The 26,686-nt window shown below is 42.9% G+C and overlaps 5 protein-coding genes across 8 annotated transcripts in view; 3 read left to right on the top strand and 2 right to left on the bottom strand.

Annotated features, from left to right (window-relative positions):
* Positions 1–10,123, top strand: part of spri (Src homology 2 domain-containing protein sprint) — a 133,121-nt gene extending 122,998 nt beyond the window's left edge. For all 3 annotated transcript variants that reach the window (XM_020950128.2, XM_020950129.2, XM_020950131.2), the window contains 4 exons: positions 2–1,090; positions 1,159–1,416; positions 7,756–8,582; positions 9,011–10,123. In XM_020950128.2, coding sequence (XP_020805787.2) covers positions 2–1,090; positions 1,159–1,416; positions 7,756–8,582; positions 9,011–9,331 — 2,495 coding nt within the window. In that variant the 3' untranslated portion in view covers positions 9,332–10,123. The remainder of the gene's footprint in view (position 1; positions 1,091–1,158; positions 1,417–7,755; positions 8,583–9,010) is intronic.
* Positions 1–26,686, bottom strand: part of LOC147643358 (uncharacterized) — a 74,652-nt gene that overhangs the window by 9,487 nt on the left and 38,479 nt on the right. For both annotated transcript variants that reach the window (XM_086836461.1, XM_086836460.1), the window contains exon 2: positions 21,100–21,206. In XM_086836461.1, coding sequence (XP_086692587.1) covers positions 21,100–21,206 — 107 coding nt within the window. The remainder of the gene's footprint in view (positions 1–21,099; positions 21,207–26,686) is intronic.
* LOC110182120 (leucine-rich repeat-containing protein 58) lies at positions 16,919–20,916 on the top strand. The gene is made up of 3 exons (XM_020950133.2): positions 16,919–17,961; positions 19,773–19,989; positions 20,077–20,916. The coding sequence occupies exons 1-3, from the start codon at positions 17,450–17,452 to the stop codon at positions 20,458–20,460; spliced, it is 1,113 nt and encodes a 370-aa protein (XP_020805792.1). The 5' UTR covers positions 16,919–17,449; the 3' UTR covers positions 20,461–20,916.
* PPP4R2r (Protein phosphatase 4 regulatory subunit 2-related protein) lies at positions 21,287–24,881 on the bottom strand. The gene is made up of 4 exons (XM_086836457.1): positions 24,733–24,881; positions 23,679–23,975; positions 23,400–23,588; positions 21,287–23,317 (listed from the first exon to the last, which is right to left on the bottom strand). The coding sequence occupies exons 2-4, from the start codon at positions 23,893–23,895 to the stop codon at positions 21,840–21,842; spliced, it is 1,884 nt and encodes a 627-aa protein (XP_086692583.1). The 5' UTR covers positions 23,896–23,975; positions 24,733–24,881; the 3' UTR covers positions 21,287–21,839.
* Positions 25,201–26,437, top strand: LOC110181914 (dnaJ homolog subfamily B member 1). Its single transcript, XM_020949848.2, has 2 exons — positions 25,201–25,336; positions 25,459–26,437. Exon 2 carries the CDS (start codon positions 25,483–25,485, stop codon positions 26,281–26,283), a length of 801 nt encoding a protein of 266 aa, XP_020805507.2. The 5' UTR covers positions 25,201–25,336; positions 25,459–25,482; the 3' UTR covers positions 26,284–26,437.

The following is a 26,686-nucleotide window of genomic DNA, read 5'->3' as shown; positions in this document are numbered from 1 at the left end:
GCGAGCACTCCCACGCCAACGCAACAGCAGTCAGCGCACCTGTCGCCCTGCGAGGAGGAAGCCGCAGCTGCAGCCACATCCCCGCACGAGAGCTCTAGCCAACAGCTGCTACAGTTCTCCGGCGATGCCCAGCCTCGCTCCCGAGCCGGCCTGCTGCTGCCCAATCTCAATGGACAGACGCCAGCGGCCACAATGACTCAATCCCTTACAGCGGCCGAAGATGACGGCGGTGACACTACACCCACAGCCGAGGGACAAACTCCTGGTGCCGGTCGCAGTAAACAGGGCAGCCCCTTCTATGCGGAACCGGCGGATGCATTGCGTCAGGCAGGCCTGACCAGCGCAGCCACCGCCATTCTGCGGCGACAGCATCGCAGCCAGATGCTGCACGCCAGCCAGCGGCATTCGGAACCACTGAAAGCTGGCTTTGGGGGCAGCGGCAACGGACCCCTGCTGCAGCAAAGCGATCTGGAGAAGCTAGCCGGCAGCCTGGATGAGCTGAAGCCCAAGCCAAAGGCTAACAACCAGCAGTCGCAGGCGCAGCACCAGCACCAGCACCAGCAGCAGCAGCAACAGCCCACTAAGCGGGCAAGGAATCGCATTGATCACTGGCAATTGGACAGCAGCTGGGAGTTTATGGCCAAGCAGGATACCGGCAGCAGTGCTGGCGGTGATTATGATGCGGCGGCTATTGACTGGCAGGAGAAGGAGAACTCGCTGGGCAGGGACAGCAGGGAGCAGGGCAAGAAGCGCACGCTCACTATCCACCAGATTATAGCCAAGCGCCTGCCTGATCTCAATCTGCCAGAGCTCGTTCGTTGCTCTACACCCCTGCAGACAGCATCAGCGACAGCGACGGGCATCGCTCCGCTTCAGCCGCTGGCTCTGCTCGGTCAGGAGAAGATCGGACTCGGCTGCGATGGCAGCCAGAAGTCATTCCAAAGCCAGAACGGCTGCCGACTCTCGTCCTACGACAATGTCTTTTGCCAGAACTCGTTCAGCGGCATCGATTCAGCCCAATCCGACGATGGGACCATATTCTCGGAACCCTGGGATTCGTCCCAATGGGACTCCTTCCTGCCACACGACGGTAGGGTTTGCTTTGCTTTGTTACATCTTAAAATTGTACCAAATCTAATGCATTTTTAAATTTTTCAGATGCCACCATCAATTCGGATACTATACATCTATCTAAATGCCGACCCGCTCTCTCTGAGGACGATACTATTGTCGAGGAACTACAAAGCACCAAAGACGGCAGCAATGGTAGTTGCAACCAGGACACGCTCAAGGCCAATAAGAATGGTGGTGGTGCTGGACACCATCACAATCTGAATCACAACAAGGCTAGCAACAGTCGACCCAAGGTGGCCACCATTCTGAGGAACCCCAGCATTCGGGATCGTGAAGTATTATGTGAGTACTACTAGTATATCATAGATGGCAAAAGGATACCTATCCTACATTCTTTGGGGATTTCATTAATGTAACCCGAAGGATATTAAATATCTTGAATATGCATTTTTGATAAGAAATTATAAGGCATAACCATGGTTCACATTTGGAACAAGAAATCCTGCCTATAACTATACCATATTCTGCATAAAACCAGTGCTTTCTCTTCATATTCCCTCTCTAAAATTAAACCAATCTCTGCCTGCACCTGCTGGCCAGCAAATGGCCTTTGAGACATCGTCTCGTGTGCGTGAGAAGTGGAGTAATGATGATGCTGCTTCTACTAATAATAATGATGATGATGATGGGGATCACGCTCCATTGCAATCAGTTGTTATTGTTGCATCATCATACCCGCCATGGCCACCATGGTTGACGAGTTGACAAAACAAAAGCACGAGCCACTGATTACAGCGGCTATCAGGGATCCGTGCGAGCGATCATCGTCATCGATTTCGCAAATCGGAACGATCGAAAGAGACTAAGATCACGGGACTCGTAAATCTTCTGTGATAGTAAAAATGGGTATTTAATTGCTCGATTAATAATTAAAAAACCCCTTCTCCTTCTCCTAATTATTTAGTCACACAACAAATATTACTCATTTTGTAAACAGTTCCAAGCTTAAGCCACACTACGGAGTCATCTCTTTTAGTCAGTTGTATTTATTTTTCTCTTGTAAACCAGAGGAAATACTACTACATAAACCTGACTCAAGTCTGGGGCAGCACACTTTACTTCTCTGCAGCGGTTTCAACTGGATTTGCAGTAGCAAACAACTATCATAAATAAACGCCGGCTTCTGTCGTCGCCTTGCCCGACTCCAGACTACAAAGCCTTGCCGAAACTTATCTGCCGCGCAATGCCTACCAGTCCCAATTCTGATCCCGATGCAGACCCAAAGCCCGGGAGATTTCTTCTCTGCCGGGAGAATTCTGCGTCGCAGTTGAAAGCTAAACACAAATTTGATAAGTCCCCAAGTCAAAGTAAATATGAGAGAATGTGCAGCAGCAAATTCTTTATCTGATATCTTCTTCAACTGCACTTGGGGAAGCCGCGTTTTTATACCCTTTCAGGGTATTATTAGTTCTGAGCTTGCAATGCAGTGAAGGAGTCATTTCCGACCCTATAAATCATATATATTCTTGATCAGCATTAACAGATGAATCGATCTAGCCATCTCGGGAGGAAATAAAAAAATTTTTAATTTTTACAAGGGGTTACATCGTTAAAATTGTCAAAAATTGGCAAAATTTTGAATTTTCTACAATTTTAAATGAAGTATGCAGATTTATAAACCTACTAAAAACTAACATAGGAACGATTAAATTAAATGCATATTTGGCTAAGTTATGCGATTTTAAAACTTTGATTAATCGTTAAAATTGTCATATGAATATTTCATTAAATATCTCATGTTATCCATTTCCGATTCAATCCTATTATTCAAAGGCAAACTGCAAGGGTATATAAACCGGAAACAGGAAATTACTTTCCTTTCTTGTTTTAAAATGGAGGCAAGCCGTGATTTCTAAGCCTTTTCGACTACTACAAAATGGGGAATTCGTATGGGTTTTGCCACTATCCCTAGAATTCTTTTCAAATTAACATCACTAAACATTTTTTCTCACTGTACGAAAGTGCGGGGGAGACAGAGAGAGGAACTGTGAGAAAGATTGAGAGAATTGCAGCGCACTTTGGAATGTAAACTGAAGCAGCGACGCTAGCAGCAGTTTTATCAGCAAGAATGATTTTACCGCGCGAAGTTAGAGACTCTCGAAATCAGAATCTCAACGCTGAATGCTGAATGGGATGCGTAATTAACGACTTTTGTTTATTTGCGGGGCATGCACCGGAGGGGGGCGACACGGGGAAGTAGCTAAATCTCGACCTAGACAGTCTATTTTTGGGTCACTCTGTGGGCAAAGACAAACACCGCGTCCGATCAGACAACAAAGGCCATCTGATGAAAGCCAAACACAGAGGCATTGCTATTTCAGTGCTCGGTGAGACGCCTCAAAAATGCACTCGAAATGGTTCTGGGAACACCAACGCCTTTGAGGTGCATCCCAATTCACACGTTCTTGATATTTTCCGCTTAATAAATGGTACCCCAGTGAGCGGATTAAAAGACCACAGAAGTAAATATGAATCTAATTGAAGATCGAGATGAAGCCCAAACTAAACTCAAGCTCAATCAGTTTCCATTGCCTTGGGATCTTTTTAGGGATATCAAATTTCCATTTTAGGGGAATTTAATAATAAAGAATGATATTATTTAGATTAAGTTGCCTTACATGAGTTGGCATTTACTGTACCATAAGCATTTACAAGATTTAAATTTAAATTTTATAGATTAGAATCAGAAATATTCGCATTCTTTGAATCAATATTTATCTAGGTTTGTAAATGACAATTTTTGCCATAAATCAACTTTTTAAAAAACTCATAACTATGTCAAAAATGCATTAATTTTAAATCGGAAAGCGTTCCTATGTTAGTTTTTAGTAGATCTATAAATCTGCATACTCAATTTAAAATGGTAGAAAATTCAAATTTTTGCAAATTTGAACGATGTAACCCCTTTCCATTTTTAAAAAAAAATGGAAAATTTCGGATAAAAAATTTTTTCTGCCGGAGATGGCTAGAAAGTTTCGCCTTATAATGCTCATCAAGAATATATATGAATTACTGGGTCGAAAATGACTCCTTCACTTAGTTTTAACCTTCTGACTGCAGCATTTGGATCCTAAACTAAATAGAAATGATACTACTTAATAAGTAATTCTATCAGAAATTCTCCCAATGAAGTACCCTTTACCCGTGTAATTTTGGTCCATCCCAAATTTCACGTGCTCTGGCCTGTTTTTTCAACTGCCAACAGAATTGTTTACCTGCTCGGGCCTTGTAAAAGTTAATAAACCCATTGGACCCGGCAGATTGATAAGCCAAATCTCTGGGGAAATTTCTGGTCTATACCCATATCGTTAAGATCCCCTCTAAATCCCTGGTTAAGTAAGGGTTCAGTGATCCCGGTGCAAGAGCTGCACGTGTTCGAGCCGCATCAATCCGAGAGCCTCGAGTCGCGAACAAGGAAGAGTCAAGCGAGTGAGCAAGCGGAGCTGCAACCCTGAACCCCAACCTGGAAACCTCCATTTATACCGCCACCGGAGGTTTTTCCGAATTGCGCATCGGATCCAAGTCCCAGGCCAAGCCGGGCTAGAGATGCTGATGCAATCCGAACGTGGCATTGCACGAGAACAACCCGGACGGAGTCGGGAGTCCGGACAGAAGCAGCAGCACTTACTGGTCGGGCTAGCCAGCGTGTCTGTTGATAAGCCTGTGCAGAGATAGAGGATTAGAAGCGCAGAGATGGAGGAACCAGAGACGGAACCGTCATCCATTCATAAAGTCCAAACATTAACATGAGGATCCAGCTTAAAGCCAGCTAAAAGCGGCTCACAGAATGAACTCTGGATGAGATCAGATGTCTTTAATATTGGTGAACTTGAAATGTTGGATAGGATTACTGAAGAATGATTGTTCAATTGTGTAGCCTTGTCGGGATTTCATGGGATTTGTAAACCATTTTCCCTTGTTTAATTAATGCTTATTTCAAAAGCCTTGCTCTATAAATTTCAAGAACGAAAAGTTAGATAAATATGCAAGATTTACAATAATTCTTGGCATATTTCATTATTAAAAACTAGCCGATAAATAGTTCCTTATGGGAGTTATAGTTATAACTAGGGTTAGGCAATATATAGAGCAATCCCTAGTAGTTACTGGATAACTTTATTAGAAAAAATTCTTAAAAGAATCTTGAAGATGTATCTTTTATCCTCTAAGATACACTTGCATCGCGCTTCTTATGATAGAGAAGTTACACATTTTGTGTGGGTGGCGTTATACATCCTAAGCATAATATGATCCATAGATATTATAGCTATTACCTGGACTAAAACCCAAACCATCTGGAACTGTAATTAACCACAAATTGCATTTTCCGATGGCATGTTTGCCTGGTAATTGGTTGTCACACTTGTTCTGTTCCCCGCCATTGACTGTCGATTGTGCAGTACGGCACACAGACAGAGTGCCAATGAATCAGTGCAGCTCTACAGGTATAGTTACTTTCAACAAAGCCGTACTTGATTTTATCAAGTACCTGCCCGAAGCCAAGGCACAGACCAAAGTCAGACCTGAAAGAAGGCAGACCAGATTCGTAGTCGAGTCAGTCCGATTTGCGCAACTGTACCTGCTCGCAAAATTCCGGAAATTCCCCAGGATAATTATAGCAAAAATATAAAGGATATTAGGTGCTACCTGAACTAAAAGACATAACCCTGCGGCCCAGACAGAGGCTGCGGATAGCGGGGAGGCCAGGCAAATGAGGTCGCCCATCGGCGGGTTGACACATTTTGCAGCGACGTCGTCGCCGCCGCTGCCGCCGCCGTTGCTATCTTTGTTCGCCGGCAGCGACGCAGCTGCGATGCGATAGTCTTATAAACTAATGCGTATGAAGTTCAGAATTAGTTTTGCATTGGCCGCGTTTAGAGCATCAACCGCTCGAGGAGGCAGCTGTCGAAGCCATCGGGCAGAAAAGAGAGTCAGAGAGAGAGAGCTAGTGCCCTCCATAGCCATCGCTTATCAATCCGCCGCCGTCGCGTGTGCCGATGAGAAACCTGCGTTTCCGCCAATTCGTTTTAGCTGGCAAGAATCGCTACCGGATCTACCATGAGTTGGTTCAGAAGATCGTCGCGTGCACCGTCCGTGAGCCGCCCGCAGTCACCCAACGATTCCCCACCGGATTCACCCCTGCCTTTGGACATGTCCAAGTCGCTAAGCAGTCTGGACGAAGAGCGCATCGAGCGACTGGAACCGGAGGAGTTCTTTCACGATCCGGACCATGTGAGGCACTATCGTGAGGAGGCACAATTCCTCAGTATTATGTCCGAATGGGAGATTATCGAGCATCCGCTGCAGTCCAACTATTTCTCAGCGGACTTTGAGGAGGAGCTGCTGCAGCAAAGGACACAATTACCGGCAGCTCGGCTAGATGATCATGATCCTAATGCTGCTGCTGATGATGAAGCTTTAAAGGAGCAATTGCAGGAGGAATATGAACCCGATGAGAAGACCAAGACTCAGCCGAGGGCAAAGCCCCAGCGTAAACGCAAGTTCCTGGAACTGCTATTCGTGGACAACATACAGACGGGCATTGCCCTGCCCAGTGAGCGGGCTCCGCCGTCTCCTACCTCGACAGTGCTCTGCAAGAAATCAAGGAAATCGGCTGTGAGCAGTAGCCTGTCCAGCATCGGTTCTACTTGTACCCGTAGCCTGTTGACGTCGTCACCTATTCCGGCGCCGGCGTCCACCTGTCCGCAACAGGTGCTCAAAGACTGTCGCATCAATCGAAAACAACTGAAGACTGAGGCCCTTGCCGGCTCCATAATGGGCGCCATTGGCAAGTGCCCCGCCGGGGAGGAATCCCTGCTGGCCAGCAGCGAGCCGGACAAGTGCCATCCTGGTGAGCTGAACACCTGTGATCACTATGACATCAAACAGTTCTTTCACCTGGACGAACAGGGAAACATTCTGCTGAATATGACGCACATCGTGGAATGTCAGGCCTTGGGCCTTTGCCTACAGGCACAGAGTCGTCGTCTCTATCGACGCTATCGACGTGGCTGTGAGTGTGCCGATGAGGACTTTTGCAGGAGTCGGGGCTGCTGCTATGCCCTGCGCCGCTTGCTACGATTGCTGTGTGAATTACTAGCTGGTAAGGATTGGAGAACTTGAATCCGAAAGGATAGGGATTTGGAATAGTTCTAAAGAAAGAAGAACGAACCTTTAGGAGCTAAAACTCCTTGGGTGGAGTCTCTGTAAGAAACTAATTGCATTTTTCAAAGTCGGGCCTTAAATAGGTCACTTGAGATTCGAATATTGATTTTATCTTTGAGCTAATCAGAGGTCTGAGTCTTTTCAAGGTCCTTTGAAGAGCTTTTGATGGTCTCAGAGGATTTACAGAACTAGAACTTATCCTAGCTTACTATATTTTCATTCCCCTTAAGTGATCTATCCTGAAACCCAATATACACCGAAAACATCAATCTTAGCCTAGTAGTAAACCACATTGCCTTATCTCCCATTAACTTGTATACGTCCAAACGTGCCAGCTGATATGAGTCAGTGCCTCTTGGTCCGTTGGGCGGGTATGTGAGCCACGAGAGAGCATATAAAAGTTGAATACTTCAGAAAATACCTGTATCTAATTCTTATATCTTTTACTTTTTCTAGGTCACCCCCGCAACAAGATGAATATCCAGAGCAGCGGCCCCGGCGACTCCCTGCGAGCCTACACCCTCCAGCTGGCCCAGGATCCTAGCTCCACCTTTGCCCGCAACATTGAGAACTTTATCTGCTGCACCAAGGAGTCCCGCGAGGCGGCACCCCAGGTGGTGATGCGTAATATGCGGCAATTTATGAGCGGCATGAAGAACTACCTGGTGAAGCATGGCGAGGGCAAGTTCCATGCCGAGTTGGAGTCGGCGAGGGCACGCCTCAAGGCGGACGAATTCCTCAACCTGGACAGCATGCTGGAGACGGTGATGCATCAACTGGTGGTGCTACCGCTCCGAGAGCATCTATATGGGATCTTTGTGGATCACTATCAGCGCAGCGAGGACATTCAGCTTTTGGCCCAGAATGTACGCTATGCCTGCGACCGGGAGGCAGCCGATTTTGGCATACGTCCCACGGTAACACCGCCCTCCCATGCCGCCCTGCGTCTGATCTCCAACCTGTTGCTGCGCCTCCAAGAAGCCGAACTGCCCCTGGACAAGCTAGAGCTCTTCCTATGCGTCATTTCGACGGTATTCGATGCCACCGGCTGCCCGCGTGGCCAGCAGCTGGGCGCCGATGACTTCCTGCCTGTCCTGGTCTATGTGGTGGCCAAGTGTGGCTTTGTGGGAGCCGAAATCGAGGCGGAATTCATGTGGGGCCTGTTGCAACCAACGCTGCTCAACGGAGAGCCAGGCTACTACCTCACCGCCCTCTGTAGCGCCGTTCAGGTGCTGAAAACATTTATGGCCTCGGAGGGAGAGAGCGGCAGTGGATCCCTGGACGTAAGTAGCATCACTAAATGAGAAATCGAGGGTTCTATTGGCAGGAGAGCTAAACTGATAGTTTAATTAAGATTATGTTTATTAAGGAAACTACTAAAATAAGTAGAAATATTAGCCACTTAGAGACTTGACGCTGAAATATAGACTTGGAATACATAATAAAAAAAAAAAATGTTAAATAGATTGCCTCTTCATTGCTTTTTGAGGCTAATTTTGATGGCCCAAACCAGTATTCATAATAAATATAGACTTTTTCAAGATATATAAATCATGCTAAACGCTTGAAATGAAGAGGAACCTAAAAGCTTCAAGAACACGCAGTATAAAGTATATTTGTAGTCCTATCTAATCGCCTGCCAGTGGAATTCCCAGCTTTAAATGCTTTATATTGTTCAGATATTAATATGTATATCCCTCTAACCATGCAGTGGCGATCCAGCTGCCTGCCCGCCTGCTCCAGCGTGCTGCGTGTCATCATACCCGATGAATGCAACGGATCCCTACAGACGCGTACACTGCCGGTGCGACCGCACACAACGACGCGTGAGGTGTGCCGCATTATAGCGCATAAGGCGAGGATAACGAACCCACAGGACTATGCCCTCTTCAAACTTGTCGATGGTGAGGAGACCCTACTGACGGATGCCGAGTGTCCACAGGATGCCCGTTTGGCTGCCAAGGGGAAGCATTGCATGCTGGCGTACAAGCGGATTGATGCCAAGATCGCCTGGCCCACAGCTCATCATTGAGTCACACACACACACACACACCCCAACCCCCCCACACACACACAAAGAGAGAGAAAGAGAGCCCCTGCCCTGCCCTACTTGCTCACTAACAACCAAGCATATTTGATTAATAATTTATTATTATTACATTAAAATATACTTAGTAGCCTGTAAGTAAAGCTAATTAATGCTAATTAGAAAACATCTAATGTGTACTAAACATCAGTATTGAGTTAAGCGACGTGGTTTTTTTTGTTTCGAACCCCTAATGGGGTCGGAACCCCCCTATATTTTTTTTTTTAATGCTAATAAATATACTATGCGAATAATACATATATACACACACGATATATACGATATATAAACACCTAGCGAGTAGAGAGAGATGTCTGCACAAAGGAAGCGGAAACGGAAGTGAAGAAATTCACATACATATAGAGAGGCGTTAGCCACTTTTGGAGACCAAAAGCACAGTTCAACCAACAAATCACAGCAACAATCAATCAATCATTCAATCAGCGATCCATCGATCCAGCGAATCGTGAGGACCATCAGAACCACACAAAAAAAGGCATTTAGGAGTGAATGTGTGTGAATGGGTTTCGTGTTTGTTTCAAAACGGAAGAAGCTAAACCATATTATATTAAAATATTAACCATTACATTTTAATATTTATGTACAACTAAAAAACACTGCTATCCAGCCCTCGATATATCCATACATGCATACATCTATTTTTTTTTTTGTATACTTTGTAAAATATGTGACACGTAATCCAAATAGCAAACAAATAAATAAATAACCAAGATAAAAGTCCAACATTCTTTGAAATGGGAAAACCCCTTTAGAAAGTTTAAATTATGACGAACTCCACTGTGTGACCGCTATTACTTCCTGCGAGTGAATCACATAAATTGAACCAACTGAAAGGCACGTCGTGTTGTGAAAAATAATAATGTATAGCAACCAGGAGAGAAGCTAAGGCTCGACTGAGGATTACCCAGTACCATGGTGCGAAGAATGGGAGCTGGATTCATGATGTAAAACCAACCCACAACTCCCAGGAGGACGGCATATGATGTTTTAATGATTAATACATTTTTTTGACATGGAAAGGCTTAGCTTTCCGTATTCTTGTAAATCGACGCTGCTCTCAAGAGACTGCAACAACAAACTATGTATGTTTTTTCTTATTCTGCCTAATAATTATTATCATTCCGATTTATCCACCTGTATAGTGGCTCCCCCGAAGCTTAACAAATCACTTTCCCTGGTAAATACTAAGCAAGTATGACATATTCAACCCCAAGTTATCATACCCTAGTACCCTATGCCAACCACGGGGTATAAAAACAAGCTCGAGTATTAATTTCTGACTTTTAGATAACATAAACCATTGCACAAAGACCAATACTATAGTTACCACTTGCAAAGGCACTTATACTGTCTATAAATTAGCCATAAAATAATAATTCCTGAACGGCAAAAGCCCCAGCCACTTGATTTTCAACTCAAGTGTTGTCCCACAGATAAATTATACCTGTCGTCGATCTTGATAGCTTTCTCAATCGGATTTATGGAACTCGTAAAATGTATAAAAATAAACAAAATAAAGATTGCTATTATTTTTTAGCTTTGATTTCAAAAATACTTTAGAGATTAAAGGATATATTGAAAGGGGTTCGAGGAATTGAACTACATTATTATTATATATTGTTATTATAGTGTATCCCTCTAGGGCTACCTGAAAGTAGGCCTCTCCTAATGACTTCTATACATGAAACTACCACATACTTTGAGGCGAAATATTCTGATTAAAAGATGAATTGACGACAGCATCGTCTATATTGATGAAATTATTATGAAATAAAGCTGTGCACGCTCCAATCTCAAAATAATTGGTGAAATGTTTTCACTTTAGTATGGCGGGGGGAGGAGAGATCAGACGGGAGCCGGAGGCTATCGCCCCGGGTGGGGTTCAGGCCGAATCGAGTCGCCATCTGGGGACTGACTACTTACTATTTAAGTCGCGACAGATGACGATAATGGACGGTGTAAGATTTGCAGTCCAGATTGGCTGGCTTCATAATATATACAATATACAATATATTGTCGCCTTTGAGAAACGTTTCTCTCTCACGAGAGATCCCCCTCGCTCTTCTAAAAAGACTTTGCAAAAATAGCCGAATCAAATGTCGCAAGTTAATCTGGTATATAGTAGAACGAACTATTGCCTGCTACTTGTGCTTTGTTTTGATGGAAATTCAAATTTGGTGCGATAAGGACCACACACTTGCACGGAGATGACGACTCCCGGACAGACGGACAGACGGACGGACAAACAGACAGATTGACTGAACTTAAAGATTCGCAACGTGTGCAAAAACGCACCGAAAACGCCATCAAGTCTGCACAGAGAAAAATTAATAATGATATTCTTGATATTCTTTACCTTTTAAATAGAACCTTATCATGATGTTTATATTTATATATACCATATTTATTTCAATTTCTAAAAGTCATAATGATATGTCTAACCCAAAGACTTTGTCATATCTCTCGTCAATGACCCAAAAGTAGCTTTTCTAATCAAATTATCTTCAAATATATACAAAATCAAGGTTATTAACTTGTGATAAATAGATTTATATTATTATTAATATAACTTATTGATATTTGTTTACTATTTTCAATTGACTACGTCTTGGCTTTGATTGTATTTATTAATGTTTTGAAACTTTTCCTTTGCTTGGTTATCGTACAACAGTTGTAAATTGATACAGATTGAAATTTGAGCAAGCTATAAATTTTTGGTTTAATTATAAAATAGATAGCTTTGGCTGGTCAAAGGCGATCGCCATCGCTATCGATTTATATTTTTGATATTTTGAGTGTGTCCTTATCGGCGCGACACGGCGACAGCGACAGGCAACAACCCGGGGTCCTATCACACGATTATAAACAATTATTTGCACGCCCAAATAGTACCAACCCAAAATCCCCCGTGCGAAAAAATTTACTAAAGACAGCCAAACATCAAAACACTAAACTAAAAAGAGTTTAATTTCCAATTTAGAAGTCTTAAAAGCCAAAATCGGTATAGATTTGAACTCAATTTATATGTTTTCAAAATTTATCCAAGAAAATGTAAGAGCGAAAACTTGAAAAATAGTATACAGCATAGTTTCGAATGGCTTTCTGTAAAAAAAATGGTTTGGAATGTACACTTAAAATTTTTATTATTATAAGATAATTATTTGGGAAAATCAAAGAATTTCTGTGCTAGTTTTAAATAGTTTATAAATTTGCAGACTGCATTTCAGTTTTTAAACGTATATTCATCGGTAATTTTCTATACAACTTTTCTTAAAAAAAAAAAAAAAAACAAAACTTAATAAACTCCAAACTAAGCCAAAAAAGCATTAACTTTCATTCGGAAAGGTGTTATGTGCTAGTTTCATAAGGTTAACAAATCTGAATACATAATTTAAAATTAAAAACAAAAAAAAAACAAATTATCGCCGATTTTTGAAAATTTTAATGATGTAACCCCTTTCTTTAAAAAAAAAAAATGAAAATTTCCGGAGATAGCCAAAAAGATCTACCTATTAATGCTGATTAAGAATATATATGCTTTATAGGGTCGGAAATGACTCCTTGACTTTCTTTTAAGCTTCTGACTGAAGGCCCGTTCCCATTTTTGAACCGATATTAACAATATTTTTGTATGAATTTTTCGACAAATCAAAATTTAAAAATCTCATAACTAAGTCAAAAAACCACTAATTTCAATTCGGAAAGCGGCAGTATGCTAATTTTTAGCAGGTTAATAAAACTGCATACTCCATTTAAAACGTGAATTTTTTGCCGATTTTTGCAAATTTTCATGATGTAACCCCTTTCCTTTTTTCCGAAAAATGGGAAATTTCTGAAAAAATTTGTTTTCGGCCGGAGATGGCTTAAAAGATTCGCCTGTTGATGCTGATCAAGAATATATATGCTTTATAGGGTCGGAAATGACTCCTTCACTTTCTTTTAAGCTTCTGACTGAAGGCCCATTCCCATTTTTAAACCGATATTAACAATATTTTTATATGCAATTTTTCCACAAATCAAAATTTAAAAATCTCATAACTAAGCCAAAAACGCATTAATTTCAATTCGGAAAGCATCAGTATGCTAATTTTTAGCAGGTTAATAAAACTGCATACTCCATTTAAAAAGTGAATTTTTGGCCGATTCTTGAAAAATTGCATGATGTAACCCCTTTCCTTTTTTCCGAAAAATGGGAAATTTCTGAAAAAATTTGTTTTCGGCCGGAGATGGCTTAAAAGATTCGCCTGTTGATGCTGATCAAGAATATATATGCTTTATAGGGTCGGAAATGACTCCTTCACTTTCTTTTAAGCTTCTGACTGAAGGCCCATTCCCATTTTTAAACCGATATTAACAATATTTTTATATGCAATTTTTCCACAAATCAAAATTTAAAAATCTCATAACTAAGCCAAAAACGCATTAATTTCCATTCGGAAAGCGGCAGTATGCTAATTTTTAGCAGGTTAATAAAACTGCATACTCCATTTAAAAAGTGAATTTTTTGCCGATTTTTGAAAAATTTCATGATGTAACCCCTTTCCTTTTTTTCCGAAAAATGGGAAATTTCTGAAAAAATTTGTTTTCGGCCGGAGATGGCTTAAAAGATTCGCCTGTTGATGCTGATCAAGAATATATATGCTTTATAGGGTCGGAAATGACTCCTTCACTTTCTTTTAAGCTTCTGACTGAAGGCCCATTCCCATTTTTAAACCGATATTAACAATATTTTTATATGCAATTTTTCGAAATCAAATCAAAATTTAAAAATCTCATAACTAAGCCAAAAACGCATTAATTTCAATTCGGAAAGCGGCAGTATGCTAATTTTTAGCAGGTTAATAAAACTGCATACTCCATTTAAAAAGTGAATTTTTGGCCGATTCTTGAAAAATTTCATGATGTAACCCCTTTCCTTTTTTCCGAAAAATGGGAAATTTCTGAAAAAATTTGTTTTCGGCCGGAGATGGCTTAAAAGATTCGCCTGTTGATGCTGATCAAGAATATATATGCTTTATAGGGTCGGAAATGACTCCTTCACTTTCTTTTAAGCTTCTGACTGAAGGCCCATTCCCATTTTTAAACCGATATTAACAATATTTTTATATGCAATTTTTCGAAATCAAATCAAAATTTAAAAATCTCATAACTAAGCCAAAAACGCATTAATTTCCATTCGGAAAGCGGCAGTATGCTAATTTTTAGCAGGTTAATAAAACTGCATACTCCATTTAAAAAGTGAATTTTTTGCCGATTTTTGAAAAATTTCATGATGTAACCCCTTTCCTTTTTTTCCGAAAAATGGGAAATTTCTGAAAAAATTTGTTTTCGGCCGGAGATGGCTTAAAAGATTCGCCTGTTGATGCTGATCAAGAATATATATGCTTTATAGGGTCGGAAATGACTCCTTCACTTTCTTTTAAGCTTCTGACTGAAGGCCCATTCCCATTTTTAAACCGATATTAACAATATTTTTATATGCAATTTTTCGACAAATCAAAATTTAAAAATCTCATAACTAAGCCAAAAACGCATTAATTTCAATTCGGAAAGCGGCAGTATGCTAATTTTTAGCAGGTTAATAAAACTGCATACTCCATTTAAAAAGTGAATTTTTTGCCGATTTTTGAAAAATTTCATGATGTAACCCCTTTCCTTTTTTCCGAAAAATGGGAAATTTCTGAAAAAATTTCTTTTCGGCCGGAGATGGCTTAAAAGATTCGCCTGTTGATGCTGATCAAGAACATATATGATTTATATGGAGCCTTCATAAGTTACAAGCTTCTAACAAAAATTATAATACCCTGAAAGAGTATAAAAACGCCAAGATATAACCTTCTCATTTAATTAAGCAATTGTTCCTATAGTAGCTATATTTAATTTAACAATTTAACAATAATTTAATACACACGTTAATGTTAATTATTTTGTCTCTGTGCATAGAGTTTCCACAAAATAAAAACAATCATAAAATAGTTTTCCAAGAAATAAACAATAATAAATTGTGATATTTTATAGTAAGGATCAACCCTCCCAGTAATATATTTTTTTTTCAAGTGCCTGGTAGCCTATGGAAAGGAGGCGTCCCCGTTGTGTGTGTATTTTGATTAGAGGCTTCTAAGTACAGAAAGTCAGGCGGCGGGGCAGTAAAAACAAAAGATTGTCGAGAGTAAAAAAAATATATATTGATTATTGCACGGATCAAGTGGGCTGTTCGATAACTTTCGCACAAGTCCCAACCGGAGCCATGGCAAATGGGAGGGGTTTGGTAGGTCGGTTGACAGGCCGTCGCCGTCATAAAATAAAATGAAACAAATTCAAGTCGACGCAGAGCCGGCGCTCGTGTGGTCAATTGATTTGCTTCGATCCGATTCGATCCAGTCAATCGGTGCAAACATTGAGGCAGTTGAAAAGTTTGTCGAACTTTTCCGAGCGACCTATGATTAATTTGGAATAAGTGCTATCTTTTGGCACCGGATATGGTTAATTTTAATGAAAAGTTTATGCAATATAAGAATAGCTCATTAGAGATTTAAAGTAATTGGTTATTTAATAGTAAAGAAATTGATGATTTAAAAGGAATATTTATATTATCTAAAAGCATCAATATATCTTTTAAAGGGACATTTAATCATGTTAATTTTAATTCAATGAAATATAACATATAATTACAATAAATATAAGTTTCAAACTTGTCTCACTAAAAATAATAAAAGGAACAAGGTTCTATCCACATAAATCCTTTATTACAACTATCATATTAATTTCTTTAATAAAATTGTATAAAGGGAAAGTACGTTTCCAATTCAAACACATTTCTATTGAAATGTTTTATTATTTGTACCTAACTCCCTAAGCTCTCCAAGTAATCAATTAATAAATTTCCACATTATTTATCATCAATTATTTGGCCCACACAACTGACAAGATAAGTAATAGATATTCCCCATTAAAAAAGATAACCTATCTACATATTGTAGATATCTAAATATCTGCTATAAACAATACTTTAAAATCAGAATTCCAGTCTTAGTGAATCTTAAACAAGAAGATTATAGAGTTAAAAACCCTTATTAAATTATAAATGATAAAATCCCCCCAAGTTCCATTTCAATTTTTTATAAACAAATGCCTCAGAGTTCCCCGGCATTATGTTTGTGACACAAACTCAGATAGCCACCAGGCCAGGTCTTCGCCGTCACAACAAAAGGACCCCTCTAGTCCCCCTCCACTTGGTGTACTCTCAATATTTTATATTGTTATATTATAATTGTGAAGCCGCCATCCAAGTGGAGGTCATAAATAAATTCAATAAAATAATTAATGTCAAATAAATGATAATGGTGCAAAAGTATATATGCTCTCAAGTCCAATGGATTTCTTCTTTTGGGTTCCTGAGCTCGATAAGCGTCACCTCACCAGCTAGCATGGCCTGGCCAACTATTTGGCCCACCCACGCGGAGTCGAGTACCTTTGGCCCAGTGCCAAGTACTACCAAATGGTAGCCGAATCAGAATCGAAATCAGGCATTACGCATACGCCTCGTGCGCGGCCAGACAAGCAGAGCCAAGAGAGAGTGGAGCAGAGAAGAGCCCAGAGAGAGAACCCGATCTAGTCGTCGTTGGAGTGATTGAGGGGCCTCAGGCCGAAGATTCGATCGTCCAGAGCTGATAGTCGTCTCCGCTTGGTGATCAGTAAAGCAGCCGCCGCGAAAGCGAACCGCTGGCATTTGGGCTGGGCGAGCTGAACAGAGCAAGCGTCAAGTCGCGACGGTTCCACCATTATATTCTCTGGCATATTCACGCAACCAAAGCATTCAAGCTTCCAGCATCTGTTTTTGTTTTCGTTCGCGTTTTGTCTTAGCGTTTGCGTTAATTTTTTTGTTGTTGTTTTGTAAGTGAGCGAACGAGCGAGCGATCCATCGATCTGACCCAACGGCAGTGGTAAACAAAGCGATCGCGCCATCAAGTGAGCATCCACAGCAAACCGGAGCAACTGCATCTGGCATCAGCATCAATTAGAAGGATCACACAGCGCCCAATCATGGAGGTCTACACATCGGACAGCTCGGACACAGATTCGCGGGAGCAAAAGACCCTGGACTTTGGCCGCATGAGTCTGGATCTCATCACTCTGGAGGATCATCTCAGCTCGCCGCAAAAGGGTTTGCTTAAGGCCAGTGGGGATATTGAGACCATGCTCCTGAACCATAATAGGTTGGTGGGTCTGCCACGGTTGTTGCAGCAATTTGCCAACTTGAAAGTCCTCGATTTGAGCTCCAATGCCATCACCTCGCTGCCGGATGCTGTATGCCAGCTGCCGCTGGTCACCCTGATTGCCAAGAACAACCTGCTGACCAATAGTTCGCTGCCCAAGTCGCTGCTCTCCAAGCTGGCCAACAATGGAGGTGGATCCACGCTCAAGGAGCTCAATCTAAGCGGTAACCAGCTGACCCACTTCCCCGAACAGGTCACCGAGCTGCGTCAACTGAAGTATCTTTATGTTGGCGGCAACAAGATCTCGAGCATTTCAAAGGATATTTGGAAGATGCAAAGGTAAGTAACCCCTAATGAATCGATAGATTCAGTGATCCAGAGATCGATCTGATCTCTGGCCTCTCGCGCGTTGTTTGCTCAAGTGTTTTGTGTGTCTCGGGTTATTCCAAACACGGTGAGAAACAGTTGACGATTTTTGTTTTCCGCATTTGAAATATTTTTAGTTACAAAAATAAATAAAAATTCAAACTTTTCTAGTTAAATTGAAGTCTTTAAAAGTGAAAATTATAATTTGTAGAGCCTACAAAATTGTCTCAGAATTAAAACTTGGGAAATATCACATTAAACCCTAAAGATCGATTATAAAAACCCCTCAGTCTTTACCAAAATGTAACTCTTTTCTAACACCCTCAAATAACAATTAGGTAGAGTCTTCTCTGTATCTATTTAGGTTGTGAAATCTCTCCCTATATTTTTCTCCAAGTGGACTTGCCGCTTGCCGCACTTTCCCCTTGCCGCTTGACATTGGCCACTCGTGGAGCACGAGCGCCGCCGAGCACTGTTGCCATGTATAAAAGTCCAAGCACAGACGCGATCGTAATATATAGCCACTGAGCTGATAACGATGCCCTGCCACTCGGCGGATCGATGGATCGGTCGGGTGGTGGTGCTGGGCGTCGTAAAAGCCAAATCTATCGAAAACACGTACTCGAATCGACCCAACCGATTTGGTCGGCCCATAAAGATACGGACCCAGGCCCGTGTATTAATATAATAATAAACAAAGAACAACAAATGTCACAAACAAGAGAGAAATAAAAAAAAGGTTGCAAAAAAAATACAAATATCAGTTGAAAACAAATTAAAAAATTCAAATTGGCATTAGTTATCAGAGGGTCGGACTTTGCAACGTCTACGGGGGAATTGATTGCTCCAGCACTTGATGTGAAGAGGACCTGGCCCTCGGGCTAAAAGCTTAGAGCCAAAACCCCGTAAAGGGTAAAGTTGTCATGAGCCATGATATAAGCAGATGATTCAGGGGATTAAATAAAATATATAACAATAATAATAATAAAAACTTCATAATATAATGGCCTAGTAAACCCCATAGTTTAGTTTAGAGAGGGGTTGCAGTAAAGGAATTAAAACCCATGTCAGAAAACCCAACCTTAGCTAAGATCTTGTAATATATATGTTACATTGTGAAATTTCCAATTTCTTAATCTGAAAACTAAAACTAAACTAGTTTTTAAAATATATTTTTTACTAGCAGCTTAAGAAAAGCTAAACTGACAACATAGCTTCCGCAACAAAACCTATTCGAACAAGTCTTTAAGCACTCTCTCTTTTTCTATAAAACTGCTCAAGTTAAACCTTGATTATAATTATCATATTATACATTTTGATCATCTAAAATTGTTTTAAAATTATGTTAGCATTTATTTAAAAATATAGAAACGTAAATGTTTAATTATTTATTATTTTCCAAGAACAAAGGTCGAACAAGTTACCAAAAAAAAAACGGATTTCCAAAGGTCATATACTATATTTCAATTAACCTGTAACAATTTAATTAATTTATAATAATCTATTCAAAAAATTGTTTAACTTTACAGAATTTGTTTAAAGGGGTTATGCCTTAAAGCTGAATTTGTTTGGTACTTGCTCCATATATTCAAATAATTTATATTTCATGAGAAACCGAGTTTAACATGAACATGAGTTTAAAAACTAAATCAGCAACATAACTTTAAGCAAATAATAATAATAAGCATAATAATCTCTAATACCCTAGATATTTATCTGTCAACTAAATCAAAAGTTTAACTCTTTAACTCACTTCCATTTCCGTTCCTTTCCTTTCCTTGCAGCCTGCATGTTCTGTCCTTGGGCGGAAACCTGATCAGCGAGGTTCCGGAAGCAGTGGGTTCCCTTAGCCAGCTGCAGGCTTTGGTGCTCTGCGACAATCTGATCGAGATCCTGCCGACGAGCATTGCCCGGCTGAAAAACCTCAAGTCGCTGCTGCTCCACAAGAACCGAATGAGGCATCTGCCCAAGGACATTGTGGCGCTGAAGAACCTGACCGAGGTAAGAACTCATTTCACTTTCATGAAGAGGTTTCGTTCTTCCATTTCTAAACTCTATATTTCTCACACTATCTAATCCCTTCCACAGTTGAGTCTGCGCGACAATCCACTGGTGGTGCGCTTCGTCCAGGACATGGCTTTGAAGCCACCAACTTTGTTGGAACTGGCCGGGCGCATGGTGAAGGCCAGTGGTCAGCGACCTGGACCCTATGACATACCAAGGACACTGGTCGAGTATCTAAATAGCGCCAACTGTTGTGTGAATCCCAACTGTAGAGGCGTCTTTTTCGACAATCGTGTGGAGCACATCAAGTTTGTGGACTTTTGCGGTAAATACCGTGTGCCACTGCTGCAGTACCTCTGCTCCTCCAAATGCATCGAACCGGAGCAGCCGGCACGCGGATCAGTACCGGCGGCAAGCACTAGCAATGCGAGCAGCGGCTTCATGATGCGCAAGGTGTTGCTGGGCTAGCCGGTATTCCAGCAACGGCCCCGGCCCGGCCCATTCCGGCTCCTGGCCATATCATCCGGAGCGAGCGTCGACCGATTCCGGTCGATTTTTGGGGAAGCGGAAGCGGAAGCCGAAGCGGAACGGAGTGGAGAGAGAGGAGCAGCTGCTGTTGATGTTGTTGATGATGTTGATGAATGATGATATCGGATCGGAACGGAAATGGAGGCGGATGATCCACGCGTTCGCTCCGGCTGTGGAGTCCGGCGGCCAAGAAGTTGCAGGGCCGTCCCTCGCTGGAATCCCCATTGGCTTCACACGTTATCAAATCCAATTTGAACTAGTTTCCTAAGCTTGATTACGACCTGTTTGTTGTTTTGCCCGCCCGCCCTGTTGCTGGCCGGCCAGTTTCCCTGTTTATGTACGTTTGTTTGCCTGCCTGTTGTTATCCACCACTTATACAATCTATACCAAAGAGTCTTCCACCTGGCTTTCACCTGGGAACTGGACACTCGGACTGGGACTGGGACTCGGACTGGGACTGGGACTCGGACTGAGCTCAAGTATCTGCAAGATTGCTGTCTTATCAAGCTATCCTATCTACTACTTTCTCACTTGGTTAACTACTAAACTAATTAAAGGGGAATATACTTAGGTACTCACCAAAGGAACTGCATCCGGATCTTGATATAAAAGGTGAAGTTTGTATTTCCCAAATATACTTTCGACACCTTGGTTTATTCAACGATGCCGGGTCACGCGTACTTTTCCTGAAAGAGAAATAACAACTGAAATAGGAAACCCCATACACAAAAAACCACCACCAACAAACGTTATATATCACCTGGTCTATTGTATAGATAGTGTTTATTGTGTGTGTGTTCGATCGCTCACAGCTTCTCGAGCTTGCGCCATGGGCAGCGTCTACTATTAGGATAGTTAATTTAAAAAAAAAACGGAAGGAGGAGCGGGACACTGGTGGTGATGCGCGGACTTGTCCTTCGTCGGGTAGGGAAAAGGGGGTTTTGTCTATAGCCTGGATGGGCACACATATTTGATTCGCCTTCTGATATTTCGATGTTTTGGCGGTTTTCGTTGCTGCTCCGTTCGTTTCAGCACCCATCCATGTCGTATAGAATTCATTTAAAATACATAAATACAAATGGTGTATGATGGAACATGGAACTTTTAACAGAGTCGTCCAGTGCTTTAGCGGCCTGACCGACATCTTACGGCTATGAAGGGGCCTCCTTCCCGGAGGTGTGATCAGTAGTGTAGCGAAGGAGGGAGTACATCGTCTAGGGTACTTGCGGGATGGGGCGCTTGTCTTACGTTTCTAGTTATATGGAGTAGTATTTGAATGTAGTTGTATGCGGTGCACGGATGCATGCAGTGGGCTATGCTTATTGGATCATCACCTCCTGGCTAGTGTCGTCAACCTCCATGGCGACCTCCTTGTCGGCCTCATCAGTGGCCATTTCGGCGGCTGGCGGCGGACCGCTCTCGGCCATTACCACTTCCTCAACGGCGGCCGAGGGCGAAACACGAGGCTCCTCCTCGGCCGGTGTATCCTCCATGGGTTGATCGTTAAGGGCCAGGGCCGGTGGAGTTACGGCGGCAACGGGAGAGTCCTCATCCGCATCTGCATCATCGACTGCCTCAGCGGGCGGCGTCTCGGCGGACTCGGCAGCGGCGCTAACCGGAGATTGCGGTGTGGTGGCGGCGGCCAATTCTTCGGCAACCGGTGAAGAGTCCTCTCCCTCTGGCTCCACTACTGGTTCCTTGCCTGATCCAGCAGCCTTGGCAGTCTTTTCGTCCTCTTTCCTCTCGGGTTTATCGGTTGGCTCGTCAGCCTTTTCCTTTTCGTTTTGCTTCTCCTCTGGCAGCGGCGACGGCTTCTTAGCAGACGCAGTTTCAGTCTTTTCGTCATTTTGGCTCTCCTTTTCCTCGGGCTCTTGCTTGTCCTCGGCCTTGGTCTCCGGTTTCGATTCAGCTGAAGCAGCTTTCTCGTCAGCGGCCTTATCTGCTGATGCAGGCTTAGCCTCGGCATCTGCTTTTTCGTTCTCATTTTCCTCCTTATCGCCAGTTGGGGGAGAAGTGATTTTCTCCTGTGCCTTCTCTTTTTTTTCCACCTCGTGCACCTTGGTATCCTTCTCTTGGCTTTCCTTGGCTGCTGAAGCCTCCTCGTCAGCAGGCTTTTCGATTGATTGTTCCACTGGCTTGTCTGTCTTTTCGGCCTTTTCGGTCTCCTGCTTTTCGATAATCTTCTCCTGCGGTTCTCCGGCCGCCTCCTTTTCACTTACCTCCTCCGCTTTTTCCTTGGCAGCGGTAAGTGGCTCGCTTACAGCCTCGGGAGATTTGGCAATCGGTGAGTCCTGGGCAGTTTCAGAAGTGGGAGTATCACTCTCCTCCGTCTCCTTCTGCTTGCTGCCATTGAGAGCTTGCTTTGCTGTCTTTGACTCATCCGCCTCTTCCAACTCCTCGTCGGGCTCCTCAATCTCGGCCGCCTCCTGTGGGGCATCAGTCTCGTCGCTGTCAATCTTAACTTCGTCCTTCTTGGTCTTTGAAGCCACTTCGGAATCGGCCTCTTGATCGGCCTCCGGAAGATCATCGCCCTCGATTTCCAGTTTGGCCTTCTTTGCCTTGGGCAGATCATTGTCGTCTGACCGCGGACAGCTAGCCTTGACGGCACCGCCTCCCGAACTGGTGCCTGAACTTGAACCAGAGCCCTCCTCGGCGTTCCCGTTGTTAATTAGAGCTTCATTCTCCATTTCTATATCAATGTTAACCTCAAGGGACAGGTCGCCGTTCACAACTGAATCAAGGGAATCACCGTTCTCGCTCTCGGTGCGCTTGCGTCCCGGATCAATGGTGCTAACGACTGTGGAAGAGTACATAAAGGATAAGTCAGTACGGGTATTACAAATCATTTGTGCCGATGATAAGGAAATGAGTTAGTTTACCTAGAATATTCTTCTCCAGGGCTCGCATAAACTTGTCGATCCGGGAGTATTGCTTGCGCGGATCAATGAGTAGCTCGCAAAGCCGCTGCACGGTGAAGGGGGCGGCAGTGAAAAGGTCTAACCGTTCCAGCAACGAGGACTTCATCGTCTCGTAGTTGAAGGGATCCACGTTCGGGTAGTTGGGAATCTCTGCACAGAGCCACAAGTCAGATAGTGGTGGTACTCTCTATGGTAAATAGCAATGGCAATGGCAATGGCAACGGCCAGCGGCCAACTCACCCTCCAGGCGCGGCGAGTCCTCGTTAAAGTGCTTAATCACGCTGAGCAACTTCTCACGGAACAGATACTTGATGCTGGACCACTTGAAGATGGTTTCGCCCGTCTTGGCGACATACTGCAGATAGTCTTCCAGCTCCTTAGGTATCTCTTTCTGCTTCAGACGAGTGAAGCGCTCTAGGATCTGCAGGATCTCGTCACTGTTCTCCATGGTGACCATTTGGACGAGAGAAGGGGGCCGGTGATCTTCGTCAAGCGTCAAGCAATGAGCGTTGAGCGGTCAGCGTTCAGCGGAGGAAACTGCAACGGCGGAACAAGCGGAGCAAGATGGCGAGATGAAAAACCGGAAAGGCAGGCCGGCCGGCTGGCTACTGCTGCTGGAGCTTCTGCTGAAAATTTTCTTCCTCGAGGTAGACACACAAAAACGAACCACGACCGATGAGCGCCGAACACCGAGAGCCAAGAGCCAAGAGCCGACAGCCGAGCCAAGAACTGCAACTGCCCTTGCTCTGGGTCTTGGTTTGGGTTAGGGTTCGAGTTCGAGTCGGAGTCGCAGTCGGGTCTCGCTTGCTGTGCAGGTATGCGCAAAATCAGCAGACAGACGGACATGAAGCATCCTGCATCTGGCAAGCACGCTTCGCTCTTTCTCCCTCTCTCTGTCTCCATTCATCTATCTATCTCGCTCGATGGAGAATTTGCAGGCAAACTTGTTATGCTGCACGCACACACACACACACAATGACTTTCGCATTTGCACTGCTCTTTCAAAGCCTGCTCTCTCCCTACATGTGTGTGTGTGTGTGTGTGTGTGTGTGTGTATTAGCGGTTGCAACTAGCTCCCCGCTCCTGTTACCAAGCCAGCACCAAGCCATTCATAGTTGTAGTTGTCTGCGCCAGACGGCCAAAAAATATATGAGACGCCGTCTTGGTAAATTTTAATGGCGGCCGGCTGACGCGGTGCCGGCGAAATTTGCACAGCTCCCATCTTGAAATGCTGGCCACGAAGCACGTATGACACAGGCCTTGGCCAGAAAGATGTGTAGATGTTGCCACTCACCTGCACTTTCTTTGATGCAAACTTTCTTTTCACAACTACGCCTTTTAATTGCACTAAAATCCAGAAGAGAATTTATTTCGGATTCCGAATAAGTGTGAATAAGTGTGACTGTTTGCCGTCGACAGCGATAACACCAAACCGAATGTCGTGTCCGGCTATCGATATGAGTTAGGGTGACCAAACTACATCTAGCCAAGACTATCGATATGGTGAATATTTAAAATCACGGCGCCAAAATAGCTCAAGTCGCTAAAAATCAAAGCTTCAAAATAGCTTATACACCACTTAATAGTATAAAATAAATACCATTCGAAATGTTTTGAGTAGATTGAGAGTAAAATTGGGGTTTATTATGCGACATGAAATCCCATGAATTGTTTGATAAGACCAAAGTGTGAAACTTCGGAGATTCAAAATGGCCAAAATGGCCAAAATGGCTTCCAGCAAGCTTCCTGCGATAGCTCGATTGCATTTCCTCTTCTGCAGTGTCCGAAGTCGCGTGTGGAAGTTTAACTTCTAAGAGCAAAGTATGCAAACACAGTGCGCAGAGTGATTAATTTCAAATAATCTCATACATCAGCTTGTGCCCGTATCTGCCTATTAGGTAAATAACCCATTCTTATATATCTTTCCAGTTTAATGTTTGCATTTGCATCGATAGTGAATATATACGCTTTTTATACTTCTTATTTACAAAATGGTTACCCATAAACGTGTATTTCTTAGAAACCAAGAGGAATAAAAAATACGATGAAGAACTTCTATGAGGTACTGGGCATCGGTCGCGGGGCCTCCGAGGATGAAATCAAGAAGTCATACCATCAACTAGCCCTCCGCTACCATCCGGACAAGAATAAGAACTCGGACGCAGAACGTATCTTTAAGATTGTAGGCCAAGCATATAAGGTTCTATCTGATTCAAATCAGCGCGCCGCATACGACCAGATCTTGCAACCCGAGCAGACCTTGCAATCCGAGCAGACCTTGCAACCCGAGCAGACCTTCCAATCCAACCAGACCTTGCAAACCATGCTAAAACCGGGTTCAAGGAAACTACGACGTCTGCAAGATCCGGACATCATGATCGATTTACCAGTATCATTGGAGCAAATCGCCACTGGATGCACAAAGCTTTGGAAGTTTCAAAGGCAGGAGATCATGCCTGACGGACGCCTTGTGATAATGGATAAAACTCTCCAAATCTATGTTTGTCCGGGCTGCCCGTCCAACACAAAGATTGTATTCTACAAGGAAGGAAATCAGGTGCTTAATCGCATCCCAGCTAACATCGTGTTTACCGTCCGGGACATACCACATCCGAGCCTAATTCGTGAAGGCCACAACCTTATATTCAAGGTGAAGATTTCACAGATGCAGGCGCTCTATGGCGTCGACATTAAAGTGCCGACTCTTCAGGGCTGTTTGCTGAATATCAGCATCTTTGGCTCAGTGATCAAACCGGGATCGACTCATCATATAAAGGGCGGAGGACTGCCCTATCCAGGTTCGGAAATCAAAGGCGACATTGTGGTCTGTTTCGAGATCATGTGACCAAGCACAGTAAACGGCTCAACCAGTAATACGTCTCTTCACAAAGAATCAAATGCCATGATAATAAACTAAAAGTACAACTAAAATAACTGACGCTCTGGATTATACCCAGAATATCCATAAATGTATATTTAAATAAAGCTACATAATCAAATGTCTTTGCGTTGAATATGCCGTAATCAATTCGAAATCTCCTAAGGACTTCAAAAATTGGTTATTCCTGTCTCCAGAAGACGGCATTAGGACACCAAGGAGACTTCAACTTGGAAGTTAGACGTGGGAGTTTGGAAACAGTTTTATTCCCATTACCACCGAAAATATATTTCAAAACCAACTAGGAAATATATGCAGAAACGAATTTGAATTCAACGTAACTTATCCAAAAATACATTAATTTTAATTA

Source organism: Drosophila serrata, unplaced genomic scaffold, assembly GCF_035046125.1.
Source record: "Drosophila serrata isolate PLE 108 unplaced genomic scaffold, ASM3504612v1 contig_276, whole genome shotgun sequence".
Lineage (NCBI taxonomy): Eukaryota > Metazoa > Arthropoda > Insecta > Diptera > Drosophilidae > Drosophila > Drosophila serrata.
The sequence above is the reverse complement of the archived record's forward strand: the minus strand, read 5'-3'. Positions and strand labels throughout refer to the sequence as shown.

Excerpts from the sequence above, each read along its gene's own strand:
- LOC110182120 (XM_020950133.2), top strand. The coding sequence starts at position 17,450 with ATGGAGGTCTACACATCGGACAGCTCGGACACAGATTCGCGGGAGCAA. Across the intron at positions 17,962-19,772 it reads GATATTTGGAAGATGCAAAG|CCTGCATGTTCTGTCCTTGG; the intron begins GTAAGTAACCCC and ends CTTTCCTTGCAG. Across the intron at positions 19,990-20,076 it reads CGCTGAAGAACCTGACCGAG|TTGAGTCTGCGCGACAATCC; the intron begins GTAAGAACTCAT and ends TCCCTTCCACAG.
- PPP4R2r (XM_086836457.1), bottom strand. The coding sequence starts at position 23,895 with ATGGTCACCATGGAGAACAGTGACGAGATCCTGCAGATCCTAGAGCGC. Across the intron at positions 23,589-23,678 it reads GGACTCGCCGCGCCTGGAGG|AGATTCCCAACTACCCGAAC; the intron begins GTGAGTTGGCCG and ends GGCTCTGTGCAG. Across the intron at positions 23,318-23,399 it reads CCTGGAGAAGAATATTCTAG|TCGTTAGCACCATTGATCCG; the intron begins GTAAACTAACTC and ends ACTCTTCCACAG.
- LOC110181914 (XM_020949848.2), top strand. The coding sequence starts at position 25,483 with ATGAAGAACTTCTATGAGGTACTGGGCATCGGTCGCGGGGCCTCCGAG.